The sequence below is a fragment of the Periplaneta americana genome, chromosome 1, assembly GCF_040183065.1.
Source record: "Periplaneta americana isolate PAMFEO1 chromosome 1, P.americana_PAMFEO1_priV1, whole genome shotgun sequence".
Classification (NCBI taxonomy): Eukaryota; Metazoa; Arthropoda; class Insecta; order Blattodea; family Blattidae; genus Periplaneta; species Periplaneta americana.
The window spans coordinates 35,466,093-35,485,277 of NC_091117.1; the positions used below are offsets into that span (position 1 = coordinate 35,466,093).

A 19,185-nucleotide genomic window follows, 5' to 3' on the forward strand; every position below is an offset into this window, starting at 1 on the left:
CATATAGTTTTTTTATCATTATCTGTTGTCATAATAACGTCAATGTTCTTAAATTATATGCTGAAATAAGTGCACTGATGAATCAGGATAGTTGATGCGTTTTTTTGTGAATCCGACAATCCTATATTTGGAGTCCTCAAAATTTCATTGCAAGTTGTATTCAACAATTAGATCTTCCTAACTCAACTGTGTAGGACGTCGTGTGAAAGAGATGGAAGTTACATGCCTATAAAATTCAATCAAGTCACATGAAAAGGCGAGGCGCGTAGGGTTGAATTTATTAACATGCTACAATGAATAATGAATCAGAATTTCTAGACAATATCCTCTTCTTACATGAGGCAACATTTCATATCAGTGGTCGTGTAAATTGGCACAACTACTGCATTTGGGGCTCTGTAAAATGTCACACATGAACATATTCCAGATACTCCTGCCCGAAGTCGACATTTGGTACGGCCTAATGCACAACCAGATTTTTTGGGTTCCCTTCCCTTCTCCCCCCCTCCCCTCTTCCTGAAACCAACATCAACCACATTGCTAGAGAACTTTCAGTTTCCTCAAATTGAGCAAACAGAAGAAGCTGGGTTTCAGATCATCTTTCAACAAGATGGAGTTCTGCACCACTTTGCAAATCGTGTCCAAGTAGAGGTGAATCGTTAATTTCCAGAGTTGTGGATTGGCAGAAATGCACCCATCCTGTGCTATTCTTACCCCCATTAAATTTCTTCCTTTGGGGTTATGTCAAAAGCAGAGTTTATAGTGAAAACATTCCAAATTTTGTCACCTTCAAGGAAAGAATCAGATAAGCAACTGCAAGCGTTACTCCAGGGGCATATTTTGCGGGCTACCGGTGGTAGCCCAAGGAAATTACAAAAGAAAAAGTTTATAATATAACATAATGTAATAATTTTGTATTATTAGTTTTACCATAGTAATTAAAATTAAAGTAATTGTTAGATATATTTTGTGTAATAATAGGGTCAGCGGTAGCCCAAACCCTTTAACCAGTATACGCCACTGCGTTACTCCAAAGGTTTTTGCCAGAGTGTAGACTGAAATTGAGGATTGTATTGTTAGTGGTGTGCATATTGAAACTCACTAATGTTGTTCGGAGTCTTTTTGAGTTACTGACTAATATAAAAACACTTCCTATCCTTTACACATAAAACATACTTCAAGAAGTTCAAACATTCACTCTCGGAGATCTGTACATTGATGGTAAGGATATTCAACACAATGAAATTCCACAGTACATTTTATTTATTTATTTAATAGATTTATTTCTACTGGCAGAGTTAAGGCTCTAAAGCCTTCTCTTCCACTCAACCAGTATAAGAACAATAGCAAACATAAAAACAAAAACTAAATGGGCTCCTCTCAGCATCGTGATCTAATAAACCTTAAAATACTGTTTTCTGACAGTCCAAGTCCTTTTTCAGTCTCATGGTTATATTAATTTCTTAATGGTCGTATTAAAACATTCTACATATTATACAACTGAAAAACTCGACATTCAAACTATGTATTATAACCAGTGCTTTTCTTCTGGAGAAAAAGGTGGTGAAACTCTGTGTAGAATATTTTTTAGTGGATGGGGAGAAGATTACTGTCCAGTGCACGGGAATTTTGTCGTTTTTAACCTTCTTTTTGTCCAACTAAGACTTTCAAGGTCTAAGCAGAATTCAAATAAAAATTATATTAAAAACATAGTTATTGACACATATTTCAGTTCTATGATGAAAAATGCAAGAAAAAAGTGCCGGAATGGTTTGTCAGAAATAAAGCACTGATTATAACTACCAATATGGGAAACTACGAGGCATACCACACATTTCAGGCAAACATGAAACTCAGGTTTGTAGCAGCATTTGTAATGGTAGTCACAACAGAACATGGGGCATAAAGCTACCACATCTCACGTATAGAGAAAATTAATAAAACACACCGAAAGTTATAAAGCAAGTCTTGTTCATATACATGCCACATCTGCAGCTGGACAACATATCTGCATCAAGTCCTGTGCTTGCAACAAATGACAAAATTCATTCAAAATTATTTCCATTTATTTTGTAAAAATATTTGAGATAATGAACGGTATTGAGGAACTAGAGCTGGGGTGTTGTAAGAAAGGTGATGCCTTCTGCCGGCTAACATGTGCATGATGACGAAGTAAATGATGTATGTCTCTCTCTCATACAGTGGGTCTCAAGTCATTGTTCAGTTCTTATACTGCGTGCTTAAGTAGCTTTGTTTGGGCTGTTTCCCTATGATTTCTGATCTTTATTTGAAGTGTCTGGAATGCCTGCTACGGCTTGTGGAAATGGTCTTTTAACTGCCAAATAACCTATTACGAAGTGTATTGGATTATTGAAAGATTACAGAGGAAAGATTTATTACTTACGTTATGCAGGAAAACTGGTGTTACGTCTTGAGTTAGGCTGTCTACCACAATAGGCAATGTCAGTAAAACCATTCTACTCTTTTTTCAGCCACTCTTTTCATTTCGTTATAACATCCTATAATTCTCACCGTATCTTCCAGAATCGTCTTCCAGGTCTTCCTCTTGTTTTTTCCCCCCCAAAATTTTGCTTTCAAAAATTGTTTCAAGGAAATTACTGTGATGTAATATATGACAATAAAAAGCTATGAAGACCAAAAATGCTTCAAGTCCACTTTCGGTGCAAATGGAGTTCATGTTGCCATATAGTGGCTTAGCACTAATACTATCACGTGCACAAAGTATAAAACAGAAAAATGATCCGAGTTGTATGAAAAGCTGCTTTGAAAGTTGGCTTCATGTTCACGTAATACCAGGCCTCGACACCACAGACTTGCGACATGAAGTGTTTTTTTCCACTTTGTCTTCGACTGTTTCCATTGTTAATGAAAAAAAAAAAAATATTAGTGATCTATCTACTAGAGTCGGGCAAACAGCCTCTTACTCCCGCTCGTCTCGTAGGCGAGACTGGCTGGCCGATAACGCCAGTTCCGAGAATCGTATTCTCGAGATTGGCACTCTCGGGAACGAGGAATACCGGGTCCCGGCCTGTTATCGCACGGCCGACTTATCGTTACGAAATGCGTACACTGACTGCCGGCTTAATCGCCGCTCATCACTGAAATTCGTGACTCTTTCTGAAATATTAATGTTCATAAAGTAATTTAAGAAGGCACAGCAGTGTGGTATGCAATAATACAGCACATTATGATTGTCGACATTCTTACAGAAGGCTCACTATTTTAATGAACTACTTACTGCCTTTCTGGAGAAGCAAAATAATGCAGCACTTTCAGTCGTTACCTAATCCTAAGCTAGTCTAAAACAATAACAAGTTATGGTTGGAGCTATGATATACTTTCTCGCTATCAGCATTTCGTTGACATTGCATATTTAATCATTCGATAGTGTTTTGTATACGCTATAGTAATGGATAACACACGACTGTATTATTATATTGCGCGTTCACATCTGGATGTTTCGTTGTTATGCAACGGCATCTTCATCAGCATGGGTAATTATTGTGCTATGTAAGGACGAAATAAAATAATTAATACTTATTTATATTATTATAAAGGACCAAAGACTCTGACAAAAGATATTTTTGTTTCCCAACTGATAAAATGCTGCATGTGAAATGGAAACATTTTTGCAAGAGGAAGGACAGAATTACGAAATAGGGTAGATCCTTTCACAAATTGATCATAATTACTTACAAATGCATTTTAAGGAACCCGGAGGTTCATTGCCGCTCTCACATAAGCCCGCCATCGGTCTCTATCCTGAGCAAGATTAATTCAGTCTCTACCATCATATCCATTTTTATATTATCTTCCCATCTACGTCTCTGCCTCTCCAAACGTCCTTTCCCTCCGGCCATCCAACTAACACTCTATATCCATTTCTGGATTCGCCCATACATGCTAGATGTTCTGCCCATTTCAAACCTCTAAATTTAATATTCCTAATTATGTCAGGTGATAGTACAATGCGTGCAGTTCTGCGTTGTGCAACTTCCACCATTCTCCATCCCTCTTAGCCCCAAATATCTTCCTAAGAGTCTTATTCTCGAACACCCTTAACCTCTGTTCCTCAAAGTGAGAGTCCAAATTTCACAACCATACAGAACAACCGGTAATATAACTGTTTTATAAATTCTAACTTTCAAGTTTTTTGAGAGCAGGCTGGGTGACAAAAGCTTCTCAACCGAATAATAACAGGCATTTCCCCCCATATTTATTCTGCGTTTCCTCCTGAGTGTCATTTATATTTGCTTTATCATAACAACAGAGAATAAAAGAGGGTTATTATTATTATTATTATTATTATTATTATTATTATTAAATTAGTTACTTTACGTCGCTTTATCAACTGCTATAGCTATCTAGCGTCTGAATGAGATGATAATGCTAGCGAAATGAGTCCAGGGTCCAGCGCCGAAAGTTACCCAGCATTTGCTCTCAATGGGTTGAGGCGAGAAACCTCAGCCAGGTAAAGGCTGGTTCACAATAAACCGGGAACGGAAACGACAACGAGAAATAATCTATACTAATAATAAATCTGTAAGCGAAATTTTTCTGGTAATTTTCGCTTTTCCAAAAATAATTGGTGTTAACATATATAATTAATTAATCATCCTGAAACCGAAAATAACATTTTTGAAATTTTTGCTTGTATGTCTGTCTATCTGTCTGGATGTTTGTTACCTTTTCACGCGATAATGGCTGAACGGATTTCGATGAAAATTGGAACATAAATTAAGTTCGTTGTAACGTATATTTTAGGCTATATGGCATTCAAAATACTTTATTTAAAAGGGGGGTTATAAGGGGGCCTGAATTAAATAAACCGAAATATCTCGCTTATTATTGATTTTTGTGAAAAATGTTACATAACAAAAATTTCTTTAAAAACGATTTCCGATAAGTTTTATTCCAGGCAAAATTTTGATAGGACTGATATTTAAGTCTGTCTGTCTGTCTGTCTGTCTGTCTGTATGTTTGTTACCTTTTCAGGCGATAATGGCTGAACGGATTTCAGTGAAAATTGGAATATAAATTAAGTTCGTTATAACTTAGATTTTAGGCTATGTAGCATTCAAAATACTTTATTTAAAAGGGGGGGTTATAAGGCGGCCTGAATTAAATAAACCGAAATATCTCGCTTATTATTGATTTTTGTGAAAAATGTTACATAACAGAAGGTTCTTCAAAAATGATTGTCGATAAGTTTTATTCCAGGCAAAATTTTGATAGGTCTGATATTTAAGGATATAAAAGAGTTTTAAAATAACAATACAATACATTTCAACCGCCGCCTCAGATTATAGCGTCGTTGTTCCGTACCTGCTATGTGCAAACTATTAAATTTTTTAGTAGGAAGAAAAACAAATTTATTCGTTCTATGGCAGTAGTGCATAGGAGATCGTGAATTCTTACATTTTTACACAATCAACTCTATTAATTTGGAGTGATTTATTAAAGGATGCATTCTAGACTAATTTAGAAAAATGTTAAACGAGTTTTATTTGCACCAAATGAGTGGTCTCTGGACCAAAATGATAGCATTTTAATTATTTAAATACAATTTAAATTAAGTAACATATTAAACGATTTATTCTTCTATCAAACACGAATGTTCCCTGGATCAAACGTCCTATTTTAATTATGTAATTACTTTATATTTATTTCTAATAAGTGCAGCGGAGCGCACGGGTACAGCTAGTATTAAAATAAATGTATTTAAATGTGAACATTCACAATTAACGAGAAGATTGCCGGAGCCCGGAAACGGGAACGTGAAAGTTAATTGTGAATGCTCACATTTAAATGTATTTATTTTAACAATATTTCCGTTATCGTTGTCGTTTCCGTTCTCGGTTTATTGTGAACCAGTCTTAACTTGACCCAACCAAGATTCGAACCGGAAGCCGATCGTTTCACAGTCAGGTGTGCCAACCGTTACTCTACAGCGATTATTATTATTATTATTATTAGTATTATTATTATTATTATTATTATTATCATCATCATCATTATATCATTATTATTAGTAGTATTACTGTTATCATCATTATCGTAATCATTATGATGATTAAGATTATGATTATCAGTATTATTATGATGGTTATTATTTATTACTGTCTTGTAAGTTATCATTAGGTACAAGTATTAGAAATCTGATTAATTCTTAATTTGTTATTGTCGTTCCTATAACATAGGATAATTATTGTAAATCATATAGGCCTATATAATTTTATATTGTAACATGGCTAGAATACAATAATGATTGTTCTGTAACAATAATTTATAACGTGCACCAATAGAAAGTGTAGTTTTCTATAGTATAGGCTGGTTCACAATAAACCGGGAACGGAAACGAGAACGGAAATAATGTTAAAATAAATGTACAGTATTTAAATGTGAGCATTCAGAATAGTTAATTGTGAATGCTTACCTTTAAATACATTTATTTTAAAAATATTTCCGTTCTAGTTCTCGTTGCCGTTTCCGTTCTCGGTTTATTGTGAACCAGCTTTTAATATTTTCATGTTTCATATCATTGTGTTACAAACAATTTTTTTATTTAGTTGCTATAAAAGATAGCCTAATTACTATAAAGTGTAAACCATCTTGGACTATATAGCCTCATTTTCAACTATCTTCATTAAAATATCAATTAATACTATCCGTACAATAACGAGTTTTCATGCGTTAAAGGGTTCCGTACAAATTTTACGGAACAAACGTTTGAGTCATGAGTCCTGCGCTAACAGGTTAACTCGCCGTTATTCGAGAACCGGTAAAAATTTTGAGTGGCCATCACTTTTAAAAGTAATTTCCATCCTTTCTCAACATTTCTCTCGCTTTGACCCCCCATCTAACGTGAAAAACAAAAAAGTTATCAGCCTACAAAGGTGAAGTTGCAAATGTCTATTCTGAACACATCAATCTCCATCGAAGTTAATATTTTTTTTCTCACTTTCCAAAAAATATTTTCAGTTCCATTTTTTTTCCTACGTTTTCCTTAGACATTGAGCTATCAATCCAAAAAAATACAGCGCGATTGATCAAGTATTATAGGAGCTACGACATGATATATATTTAAAGAACCGGGAAATGTATAAGCCAATGCTTCCTATAGGAGCGCGGCCCGAGCGATATCGCTTGCTTATCAGTACTACAGTCCCGTCTAGACCTCCGAGACTGTCGGGAGTGACCTAGTATCGGTAATCTCGGGAGCAAGAGAATCTCGTGTTCTCTATCAATGAGTCATTTGGCTACATTCGGTACGCGCGCACTAAGCGAGACTGTGGAGATTACGCAACCGAGAACGGGCGATAATATGAGGCAGTCTGCCCGACTCTACTATCTACTTCTATTTCATCAAGTACTTGTTGGTTTGTTTTCTTGTCTGTTCAGCTAATCCTTGTCATTCTTCTCCAAAGACACATTTCCACTGCATCCACTGTCTAGTCATTGCATTCATCATTTATCATTTTTTGTCAGGACCCAACTTTCACAAGTATATGACAGTACGTTCCAAATATAAAACTTCATAAATTGTTTTTTTTTTTATCTATGCTTAATTTCTTGTTCGTAAATACATTTTTGTTCTCACCAAAGACTTTTCTGGCTAGTGTAATTGAAGAGGTGGATTCCAAAGTGTCATAAGTCCTTTTATTTAAGATTCTAACTTACTTTATTCACGTTTTAATTTATGCTTTTCAAGCCTGTATACAACTATGTAAGTTTACTTAACAGACTATTCCAAGTTTTGACTTAGTGTCTGTATATGTTTCTTTCAAACGGATCTAAGGGCATCACATTTATTTCATCAGTTTTTGTCATTTTCCTCATAACTTGTCATTTGGACTTAGGCCAGTTTGGAATCCACATCTTCAACTCTCTCCTTATTTCAATCATATCAGTAAATCTGTTCTCACCTGAAATCGTATTACCTAAACAACATTGTTCTAACTGGTCTAATGTGATATTTCCAATCTTAATATTGGTGGGATTTTTTCTCGGGTTTTCTGAACTACAATGATTTCAGTTTTTTGGCATTAATATTTATTTTCAATTTCATTAAAACAGTTCCTAATATATTTAGTATATTTTGTTAATCTTTTTTGCTATCTGCAAGTACAGCAATGTCATTCACAAATCTGATGCAGTGATTTTTTTTTTCCATTTATCTTCATACTTTTGGAAGTTTCTTTTTTATTGTTATAGCTGCTTCAATAAATATGTTAAAAAAATATGATAATAGTGAAGAATCTTTGCAACCGCGTGAAAAATAACCTCTGTGTTATTCGGTGAAAGACAACGACCTTCAGGTGCTTTCTTACAACACTCCAACACAAGTCTAGCAGAAATGAGAAAATAAGTGGGCCCAAAGACGCAGGAGAAAGAGAAGAGGAGCAATGGGAATGTGAGAAAATGAGCAGCTGGAATGTAAGGAGACGGAGAAGCAGCAGGGGCATAGAGCTGAAATAAGAGGGAGGGAAGAAGGAATGGTTCTAGAGAGCAGCTGGAATCTGAAGAGAGACAGATGGAACAAGCAGAGAAGAATGACAGCAGGAAAGCAAAGTGAAGGAAGATCAGGAGGTACGTGAAGAGAAAGGGAGCAGCAGGAAGATGAAGGTAAAAGAAGAAGATGAACTTGTTTGTAATGGTCAATTTAATTATACAGTATTTCATACACTATACTTACTTCATACAAAGAAGCTAGAGATTCCAATGTTCGTGCCCGACGAGAACTGTACCTTATAGAACTTGCTCGGTCAAACTATACATGCAACATAAATATACATCAAATTAACACTAACATACACATCACACCACATTCCGAAAAAATAAAAACAACTTTCCTTCCAAGACAAGGAACAATACTTCATACATACCATAATCATGAAAATGCCAACCATACTTTATCAATCATCTTATTTAGTGACACACATTAAACAATGAGAACCTTGCAAAGAGGTTTCTGACATCATTCTTGCAGCAAGTCTCAAAGAAGAAATTGAAAAAAATCGTAGTATCTTTCTTATAACCTTTACATTATGTTTTCACTACAGGCAGAAGATAAAACCACTGTCATGGTGCAAATCAATAAGAGAAAAAGGTTCACTTTATTTTTATTTATTAACTTTTTGTACAACAGCAGGATCCTTAACTTGGAGTTATTCACTCCAACTATACAAGTGTAGCTCATAGACGTTGCTAGAGCCAAACAAACACTTAGTTCGTCAGACACTATCCAGAGTGCACCACAGGCAGTGACTCTACATTACACTCATAATGAATGATGATTAAAAATTGTTGGGATGTCACAAAGGAAGCGGAGAAAACCCCTGCATTGTCCGAACCATGGGTTTGCCCAACATAAGTTATATGTTAAGAATAGAGTGGGATGTTCACTTTAATTTAGGAATGTGGTTTCCAGAACCCTAACATCTCGACATGCTGCACCACACTTCAACAAATAACTTAATTTGGTACGTACAAGTAAATTTCGTAAGTGCTATTTTCCATTTCTTACAACTAACAGTTTTCAGCAAAGGGCGCTTTTTAGTAAACAAGCATGAAACAGCAGCTGAATGTGTGTAATAAAAAATAAACCAATTTTCATGATCATGGTATTGGCATATATCTACAGTTAGAAAATCTATAAATAATTTCAAGCTGGAGAATAAGTAACGATTAAGAACATTATTAGAAAAAATATCAACTCAAAATGTCAGCTGATGTAAAACAGGAAGCTTATAATACAATTCTTTACTAACGAAATGCAGTAAATACAGTATAAAAACTTCACAACCAAAACATGTATAAAGTTAATGAACTCTTAAGGGGGGGGGGGGTGAAATTTCTATTTTCTACATTTTTCAAGCTACGTTCTTGATTTTTTGTACACATAATCACAGTGTGATAGATAATGATGTGGTGAAGTTTCATTTCTGTGAGTCAATTAGTTTCTGAGTTATTAACAAAAGCATTCTGAAAAATTAGCATATTTCAAAATGAAATATGTGAAATACCAGTGGCATATTTAGAAAAACATTACGCTTCAGTTTTCCTATATCTTTACTACAAAAGGGAAAAACATTTTTACAACCACTGCATACCTAAAAATAGAAATTTTCCACTGCCACTATAAATATTTAATTATTTATTTAAAAAAAGTATTTATTTAATCATAAAACTCATGCACTATTTTGTTAATCACGGTATATAGAAAATGCAGTAAAAATTTCATGTTTCTAGCATCAAAATTGTAAGAGCTTTTACACTTCGAACTTGACGAAATGTGCTGGAAAAAAAAAAAAAAAAAAAAAAAAAAAAAGTGTGAGAAAACAGCTTGTAAAATTTGCACGGAATTGAAGTTCAAGGGTGTAGCCATTTACATATTGGCTAAATTTTATGCTTTCAAGTGCCGCAGAGCATTGAAACTTGTGCAACATACAAATAAGAGATTGCGGACGAAGATGAAAATGCGATTTTTGACTGAAAATGAACAAAATTTCACTGTCACCCCTTAAGTGAGACACTGCAATTCTATTAACAAAAAATGTTTACCGATGGACATGTAATGAAAAATTTACAAATTGATGTTAGAGAAGAGAAAAAAGTTAAGTAAGTAAACTGTAATATGCGTACAATCTATCTTCTCATTGTAGCTTCCCATTTCACATCTCTTAGCAGGGGACAAGCACAACATTCATTAATAAAATGCAATGTAGTACATTACACTGCTATTTGAAAACGTACACTAAGCAGGTTTATTAAGCTTCTCCCAACTGACACATTCAATGCCAAAACAAATGTGTATCAATGCAGTTTCTTTTATATTAGCAGGTACTAGTTCATATGTAGTTTATTTTCAATGTCGTCACACAAATTTGCTAGTCTAACAGTGACAAAAATACATTTCTAAAATGGGGACACTTGTGATACAATATTGGTTACTCTTGACCGGTAAATTTGTCCTGAAGCCCTCTCATTCAGAAATGGGATTCTTTGATCTACTAAATTCATATACATTTATTTCTACATCATGCTTACTGGCTATGGTTCACCACCACATTTCTGTGATTTACTGAATGAGAATTTCACTATTACTTCCTTTCCAGAAACGGTCATGTTAAAATTTTGGATTGCTCTTTAAAGCTATCACCTTCGGACAGATCTGAAGCAGTAAACTGTAAACCTATTATCTTATAGTCTGTATCACATCAAATTTTGAAAAAATTATTTTATCTAATAAACAAACGGTATTTTCTGGGTTAAATATAACCCATACTTAACGATACCGAAGAATTTCTTTCAGATCCATATTATTATTCTTTTTTAAGAATTATAATCGTAATTTATCTGAAGTTTGATTAATGTAATATATATCTAGTAGGCGATGTATGCAATGGAATGGGAAAGGAACTGACCACCCTGCCCCATTATCTCCTGGTCTAGTTGTCTCATGATTGGTACCTTCTTGGTATCACTTGTGAGTTTCAGACCTGTCTTCGGACATTTGACTAAACAACAACAGTAATTTAATTATGACATTGAATGTGTGCTGGGACTTTTTAAGGGCTGAGGAATTGCAACAATTTTACCTCTACATCAAAACAAAAGCATGAGAAATTCAATTTTATGCTTAATGTAATCAAAATAAAGTAGTGTTCACACAACACAGTCAAAATTTTACTTTTAATATCCCAATATTTGTATACAGAAAGTAGATTACAACATAGATTTTATCATAGCATAATTGTTAATGTTATTTTATCTTATGTATACTTCTAGGTTAAAAACGTAAATTAACCTCCTATTTAGATACAATTAACAAATAAATTTTCTACTAATTTCATACTTTTATTAATAAAATGCATTTATTATGAATTCACAACATAAACTTAGGATTTTTTTACAGGCACTACACCAAAGAAGGATACAACAAAGACAGGTATCAAAGTATTCAACTAAAAACGATTCAATGTCTTGGTCTTCATTGTCATGAATTTGACAAAATTATTTAAAACACTCTGTTATAACAATGACTCTATGTTGTGTGATTCTAATTAACTTACAATTAAAACAGTGGGTAAATAATATAGTTTTCTACTGAATATTATTTATACCAGTATATAGTATAAGTATATAACAACTCACAGTGAGATTTCTGCTTGATGACCCAATGGATCGGCCAATACCATACAGATGTTTCAATTGCTCCATCCCAGGCGATGCTATGAATATCACATATGGCATGAATTCTGAAGAATTGTGTAATATCTTCAAGGCCTTAGTGAAAATAAGTTAAAATCATTAGTATGTTCATGTAATGAATGAATTAATGAATATATGTATGTATGTATGCATGTACGCAAGCATACAATGTAATGTAATGTAATTGTATGTATGTATGTATGTATGTATGTATAATAAAACCTAGTTTTAATGTTCCAGATAGTTTAGTTCAATATTTCTAGGCTTTCAGTGTTCAGAGTGGAATAAATATTTCCATGGCTATGTGCCAAAGCATAATTAATAAATATCCAAAAGTACACTGAAATTGGATAAGTATTTTGTTCACAATACAAAACTTAATTCTGGATAAAGATAATAATAATAATAATAATAACAAACGTTTACGAACAGAAGAGTCTGATATGAACACAAATAAGCAAGAATAAATGTTGTATAAATATTATATTCTGCATCATAATATATCTAACACAAAGTGCAAGCATACTTACAGCAGGACTACAATCTAGAACACACATTTTCCCTTGACGAATGATATCACGAATTGAGTCTAATTTCGTGCCATACAGATGTCCATTATGTTCACCATACTCCAGAAACTTATGTTCTCGGATCTCATCTTCCATTATTTCACGGTCAATGAACCAGTATCCACGGCCATTTTCTTCAAGTACTCGTGGAGGGCGAGAAGTAACTATGGTCAACAGAATAATAAAGAACACACTTTAATGTCCACCATAATAGGCCCTACATAAAAATCATGAAAATATTTGAAGACTTGAAGTAAATAAGAATCCAAGTGCCATATTCGTGAAAACTGTGTTTTTACTGGAATAATTTATTTACCTAGCCCTATAATATAAATAAAGATCGAAATCCAGACCCGTTCCTTTATCACTTTATTAGGTGTTCTTAGATGGCAGGTGTATATGTGCCAGTAGCTTCAACGTATATGATTCATTTTCTTAGAAAATTTGAAAATGGCGATTAGATCCTTATTTATTTTAAGTCTTAAATTAAGGACTTAGAAGATGTTTTAAGAGGGCTTTGATTGTTCTTGCTACGAGATTGTGTACACTGCTATATTACTGCATAAATAAAGCTCCTGACGTCTGCAGTTTTCCACCAGGCAGTGCGTTAGTACTGTAATGTTACACAGTTTGGGTCTGGCACTTAAATCCTACCAGTCATTTTCGTGTTTTCTGATTTTACACAGATAAAGAAAATTATTTTTATAACAACAATAATAGCAGCAGCAGCAATAATAATAATAATAATAATAATAATAATAATAATAATAATAATAATAATAATAATAATAATAATAATAATAATAACAACAACAACAATAATAATAATAATAATAATAATAATAATAATAATAATAATAATTCCAAGAATCATTCAGAAATATGTGAACAGTCTTTAATTGGAGTATTTTATATTTCATGCATCATTCATATAACTTCCACTGCATGATTTGAAGTCATTTGTTTCGCAGAGACTGTCAACTGTTTCTTGATGAAACAAAGGTGTGATCCAAGAATTATTTTCCTGTTCTCTTGTATTAAACCTAAATCTTTTATTTTTGTTTTATTTTCCATTTTCAAAATTAACTCCAGAAAACTGAAAAAGCCTCGATGACCTCTTAAATATTATTAATATCCATGTTTATTAACGTGAAAACAAACTAGTCCAAGACAGTACAAGTAAATTGAGCCAAAAACGAAAAACAGCAGACTGGAACGAGTGCAGGAAGGCAGGGGTAGGGCAAGGACTTGTTTCACTTTTAAATTCTGAAGAGTATTGGGTATAAAAGCATTAAATTTAACCCTAATTTATAGTTTCTCGATGCACTCATATTTGAAAAGATTATGTACTATACATTTACAGCTTCAAAAATTCACTTCTGTTGCATATAGAGGCTACACTTTCATTTTCTTAACAGGCTATATTAACTGCGTTGTTTACCATGGGATTATGTGGCATTAGTCTTAAAGATGGGAAAGTGACCAGGCAATCAGCTATAGCTGAATTTGACAAAACATCTGAGAGCAGCCTTTGAGACACAATAGTGTTGGTCGTACTGTATTTGTGAAACAGGTTATACTTCTGTTCACATAGAAAGCAGAGGTTGCTGACAAGCGATGAAGAAAGATGGAGGAGTGGGTTGTAAATACAATAACTGAAATTGATCATATAACACTCTGAGCTCTTTACAGCTTTATTTATTTAGTACAGGGTCCCTTTGTAAGCATTTACCTTTACACAGTAAGAGGGCTTAAACTTGTTCCTTTTATCGAACAATAAACCAAGTAATACCTACAGAAGCTTAGTAACAGTACAGTCGCTATTTTTCTCTGTATTTATTTTAGAGTAAATCCTTACATTAGAATTTTAGGAGTAAATATACTTATGCTAAAACACTGAGTATACTTCTGCCTTTATGAGTCTAACTCAATCACCACATTTAATTGTTTTTATATGGCCAGCCAGGAAACAGACAATACATGAAACTTAATAAATTTGCACAATACAAGAGATTATCGAAATCCACGATTGATTGATTACATTTTCTATCATTTTAAATTTTTTTAGGTTAACATGTTAATTAAACGTACCAGTAATTCATCTCTAGTTCTATTTTATTTCTGAAGTACTAACACTTACATAAAATGGAATTGGATAGGCCACACATTGAAAAAGCCAGATGGAGCTATTGAGAAGACTGGAAATGATTGGAATCCACAAGGAGTAAGGAAGAGAGGACGGCCTAGAAAAACATGGAAACGATCAATAGAGGAGGAAGTAGAAAGATGTGGGAAAAGCTGGAAAGAGGTAAAACGGATGGCTGGCGACAGAGTACCCTGGAGGAACTTTATTGCTGCCCTATGTTCCACCTAGGAACAACAGGATACAAGAAGAAGAAGAAGAAGAAGAAGAAGAAGAAGAAGAAGAAGAAGAAGAAGAAGAAGAAGAAGAACACTTACATGGAACAACTCCTCCAAATTTTTCTGGATCACTGTTGATCAATCTGTTCTTTAATGTTCTACGTCCAACACCCTGTGATCCAATGAGTGCCAGTGTTCTTCTCTTAAAAGGAGGCATGCGTGTTACCTCCTCATAGAGCAACAGTTCTGCTTTATCGAACTCACAGTTTGATTTCGACTGATACATTGTTTTTCTCTTCTTCTTTGATATCTGCAAGACAAATTAATGATAACATATGAAAATTCATATTTAACATTTGTCTAAATAATACAGGACGATCCATTTGGGTATGGATAAAATAAAAACACCGTAAAACATTTACTACTGAACTTTATTTGTTGAAACTGAAAGATGGGAGATTCCTCAGATCTCAACATGACCCCCATTATGCACCCTGTATAACTCATAACGGTGATGCAATTCAGCCCATGTCCGTTGTAACTTAAGAGGGGTGATTTGTTGAAAAGCTTGAGTAATTTTTACTCTCAGATCATCAATGTTCCTGTGTTTCTGTGAATAGACAATCTCTTTAACAAAACCCTACACGAAGAAGTTAGGAGGGGTTAGATCTGGGGAGTTTGGGGGAGCCAAGCGAAGAGATAGCTGCTTCTCGTACTGAGTTTCACCTGCAATCTCCTGCATGTTTTTTTAACACAGTATCTGTTTCTACAAATGTTCGATACCACAACATTATGGAATCATATTTAGGTACATTATGCATACCATACTCATGTCGAAATTCCCTTTGAACTCTTTTAACACTCTCAAATTTAGCAAACCAAAGAACACATTATGCCTGCTGTTGATTTGTAGTAGCCATTTTAATCATGTACGATTTTCATTTGTCCTTTCAGATTATGCACTGTTGATTGTCGTATATGGAAACTCTCATATTTTAATCATAATATAACCAGCAAGAATTTTTTCCTACTACCATAATAGCTTTATAATAATAAATTAATATTATTCATACCCAAATGGATCAGACTGTAGTTAATTAATGTATTCCACATCTCATAATCTTATAATCAATTCACTTCAGGTATTATACAAAAACTATTGCAGAATAGAAATGAGATGCCATGAACTTTCTTTTTACTGCTTTTGACAGTTGAATTAGTTCAATTTCAGGTCGCCCTTATTACTTTACAGCTTCCTTTTAACAGGTCCTGTTTCTTCTGTAGAATTTCGTATGTTGTAACTAATGAACTGTACTATAATCAAATTACAGAAAAATCTTTAACATACCCTCGTCCCACATATACTGATTTTATGAACGTAATCTGCTTCTGGTTTGACAAATGCTTTCCGTCTTTCCTCAAGTTCTTGAGATGGAACCAGACCTGCTGGTCCATTTGAACCGACTTTCTTTGCTTGCCACCAGTTAGGATCTTTCTGATTCACAATCTGCAAGACAAAAAGCATTTACTTATCACTTTGCACCCATTAATGGTATTCTGAGAAACAAATATTTACATTAATATACAACATAGCAAAACATCTAGCTAACTTTTCTATGCCATTGAAATATAGGATGATTGTACCTGCAGAATATCTCCGTGATTGAAGGGTAAGCCAATCTCTTTGCAGGGTAAAAGAGAGTCCTCTGCTGGGTCGTAACTGAACAGAGCTCTCATGTAGCTCTACAACAAAGATGAATACATGAGAATTTATTAAGGAAGTTTGAGAAAGACACAACAATTTCACAATATTTCCTAGAATTATTAAATTACTGCCAAAGTGCCCTCTAATTTTGCATTTAATTTCATTTGTATTGTATTTCACAGATCACACACCAGCATTGTAGCTTTGAGATGTGAAATAACTTTCAATCAATCAATCAATCAATCAATCAATCAATCAATCAATCAATCAATCAATCAATCAATCAATCAATCAATCAATCTTCTTAATGTATCCAGCTGTTTGCTGACAACATAGTCCACTGTAGTCTATTCAGTTGTTTTTCATGAGAAATTAGGGTTATTTTGATAGGTGTTCATTATAGATGCCTATTGCTAGTAGCCAGAGTTAGGGTGTAGTCAATATATACTGCGGGGCTGTGTCTTCTGTAACTGGTACTGTGTATATATTGCAGTATATATTGACTACACCCTAACTCTGGCTACTAGCAATAGGCATCTATAATGAACACCTATCAAAATACCCCTCATTTCTCGTGAAAAACAACAACTGAATAGACTACAGTGAACTAATAGTGGACTTTATGTTGTCAGCAAACAGCTGGATACATTAAGAAGATTTATTTATTTATTTTTTATTTATGTAGAAAAACTTGATTAGGTAAAACAGTTACCCAAGTTCAAAATAAAAATAACGCAGTCTGTTTCTTCGAAAAGATTTAGTTATTACTCCACTTTTTACACTTTAATTGAACACATATTTTCATTCTATGGTTATTATCAAACTTTCCCACCTGGCTTCTTGTATTATAAGTAGGGCCAGGAAGTTCACGCATTTGCATATATTTTTGCATTGACTGTAATTAATTGCTGATTAATTATCTTCACGAATCATCATTATTTAAGCTTATCAAACCAAATTTTATGTTGCATATATTTGCATATTTTGGCCTTTTTTATAAATGTATAATATTTCATTATATTTATATTATTGTGGCATATTTTCGCGTTTAAGCTCGTTAAAGCTGATTTCATGTTGCATAAAAATGCATAGTTTGGAGTTTTAAAATAAAAGCATTATATTCTCTTTTTAAAAACTGGTACTGAGTGAAATTATTATTATTATTATTTTTACCAGAAAAGTATTGAAAGTTTAGCGGCATACCTAGCGAATCTCACATGACAGTCATGTGTTGCTCTAATAATAAATGTAAGTTTAATCTCATCTAGTTTGTCCTATAATATTATTACATTTACTGATTATTATTATTATTATTATTATTTATTACTTATTTATTAGTGATATCAAGAAATATATAGAATTTTATTAGTGCCTATTTATTGGCATATTTTAAGGTTTTTAAAAACATACTTGAATCCATATTTAGTAAGTTTTTAGGACATGAACTTTCTGGTCCTAGTAAGACTTGAAAGCAATATTATTAAGACCTTTCAATTGGGGGACTGGCCAAGAAGAATGAAATCCAGTGGTGGGATTTTCGCCATTAGCCTCTGAAGAGATTTATAGAATACAATATTTTTCTCTGTATCTGATGGAATGGTTTTGCTGTCGTGACTCAGTCCCCATTGTCTTTATGAAGAAGCAGGGTGCAACAAAAGGAAATGAAGGTGGGGATTTGAGAAGAGGAGATTATGGAATCCAATTTTAGAAATCATTCAAAATTACAGAACCAAATGGATATCTGATCTCTGCAGAATGACTTAAAAGATCGTCTTGCCAAATGTTAAACTGCCATCCACGAGGAAAAATCTCTCTGGGTCAACTGCTAAAATGGTGTAATGAGACTGTAAGGCCTAATATATTTAAGAAAGACGAAGAGAAGAATTCAACACATTTGTAAGCAAATAAAACAATTTTTAAATGACTGACTGACCTGGCCACCATCCAGTTGATTATGTCCTTCTTCAAAACTTGGTCCTATCTTCAAAGCAACAGACTCTTTGGCTCTGGAGATCTGGACCTGCAGTTCTTCAGGTGTTGAAACAGGAACTCCATTGACCTCCAGAATTGTGTCACCAATATGTAACAAGCCTTGGCGGTCAATCATCCCACCACCCAAGATACGAGCAATCACTAGGTTACCCGACTCATCTACTTGTACGGTTAGACCCTGAAAGGAAATATTTAGAACTTATTAAAACACACATTACATAATAGTGAATATTTCACGCTCTTGAGGGGCTTACCATTTGTATTATTTTTTTAACAACTATTCTTTCCTCCATGGAATTTACATCATAATTTGCTGATTCCCAA

At 33.8% G+C, this 19,185-nt stretch overlaps 1 protein-coding gene across 7 annotated transcripts in view; it reads right to left on the minus strand.

Annotated features, from left to right (window-relative positions):
- vari (MAGUK p55 subfamily member vari) overlaps positions 1-19,185 on the minus strand; it is a 218,911-nt gene that overhangs the window by 17,883 nt on the left and 181,843 nt on the right. For 6 of the 7 annotated variants that reach the window (XM_069818466.1, XM_069818476.1, XM_069818487.1 and 3 more), the window contains 7 exons: positions 18,803-19,039; positions 16,809-16,907; positions 16,513-16,671; positions 15,264-15,474; positions 12,765-12,967; positions 12,178-12,309; positions 8,717-8,791 (listed from right to left, as the gene is read on the minus strand). In XM_069818466.1, coding sequence (XP_069674567.1) covers positions 8,717-8,791; positions 12,178-12,309; positions 12,765-12,967; positions 15,264-15,474; positions 16,513-16,671; positions 16,809-16,907; positions 18,803-19,039 — 1,116 coding nt within the window. The remainder of the gene's footprint in view (positions 1-8,716; positions 8,792-12,177; positions 12,310-12,764; positions 12,968-15,263; positions 15,475-16,512; positions 16,672-16,808; positions 16,908-18,802; positions 19,040-19,185) is intronic. The other variant, XM_069818458.1, reaches the window with a different exon arrangement.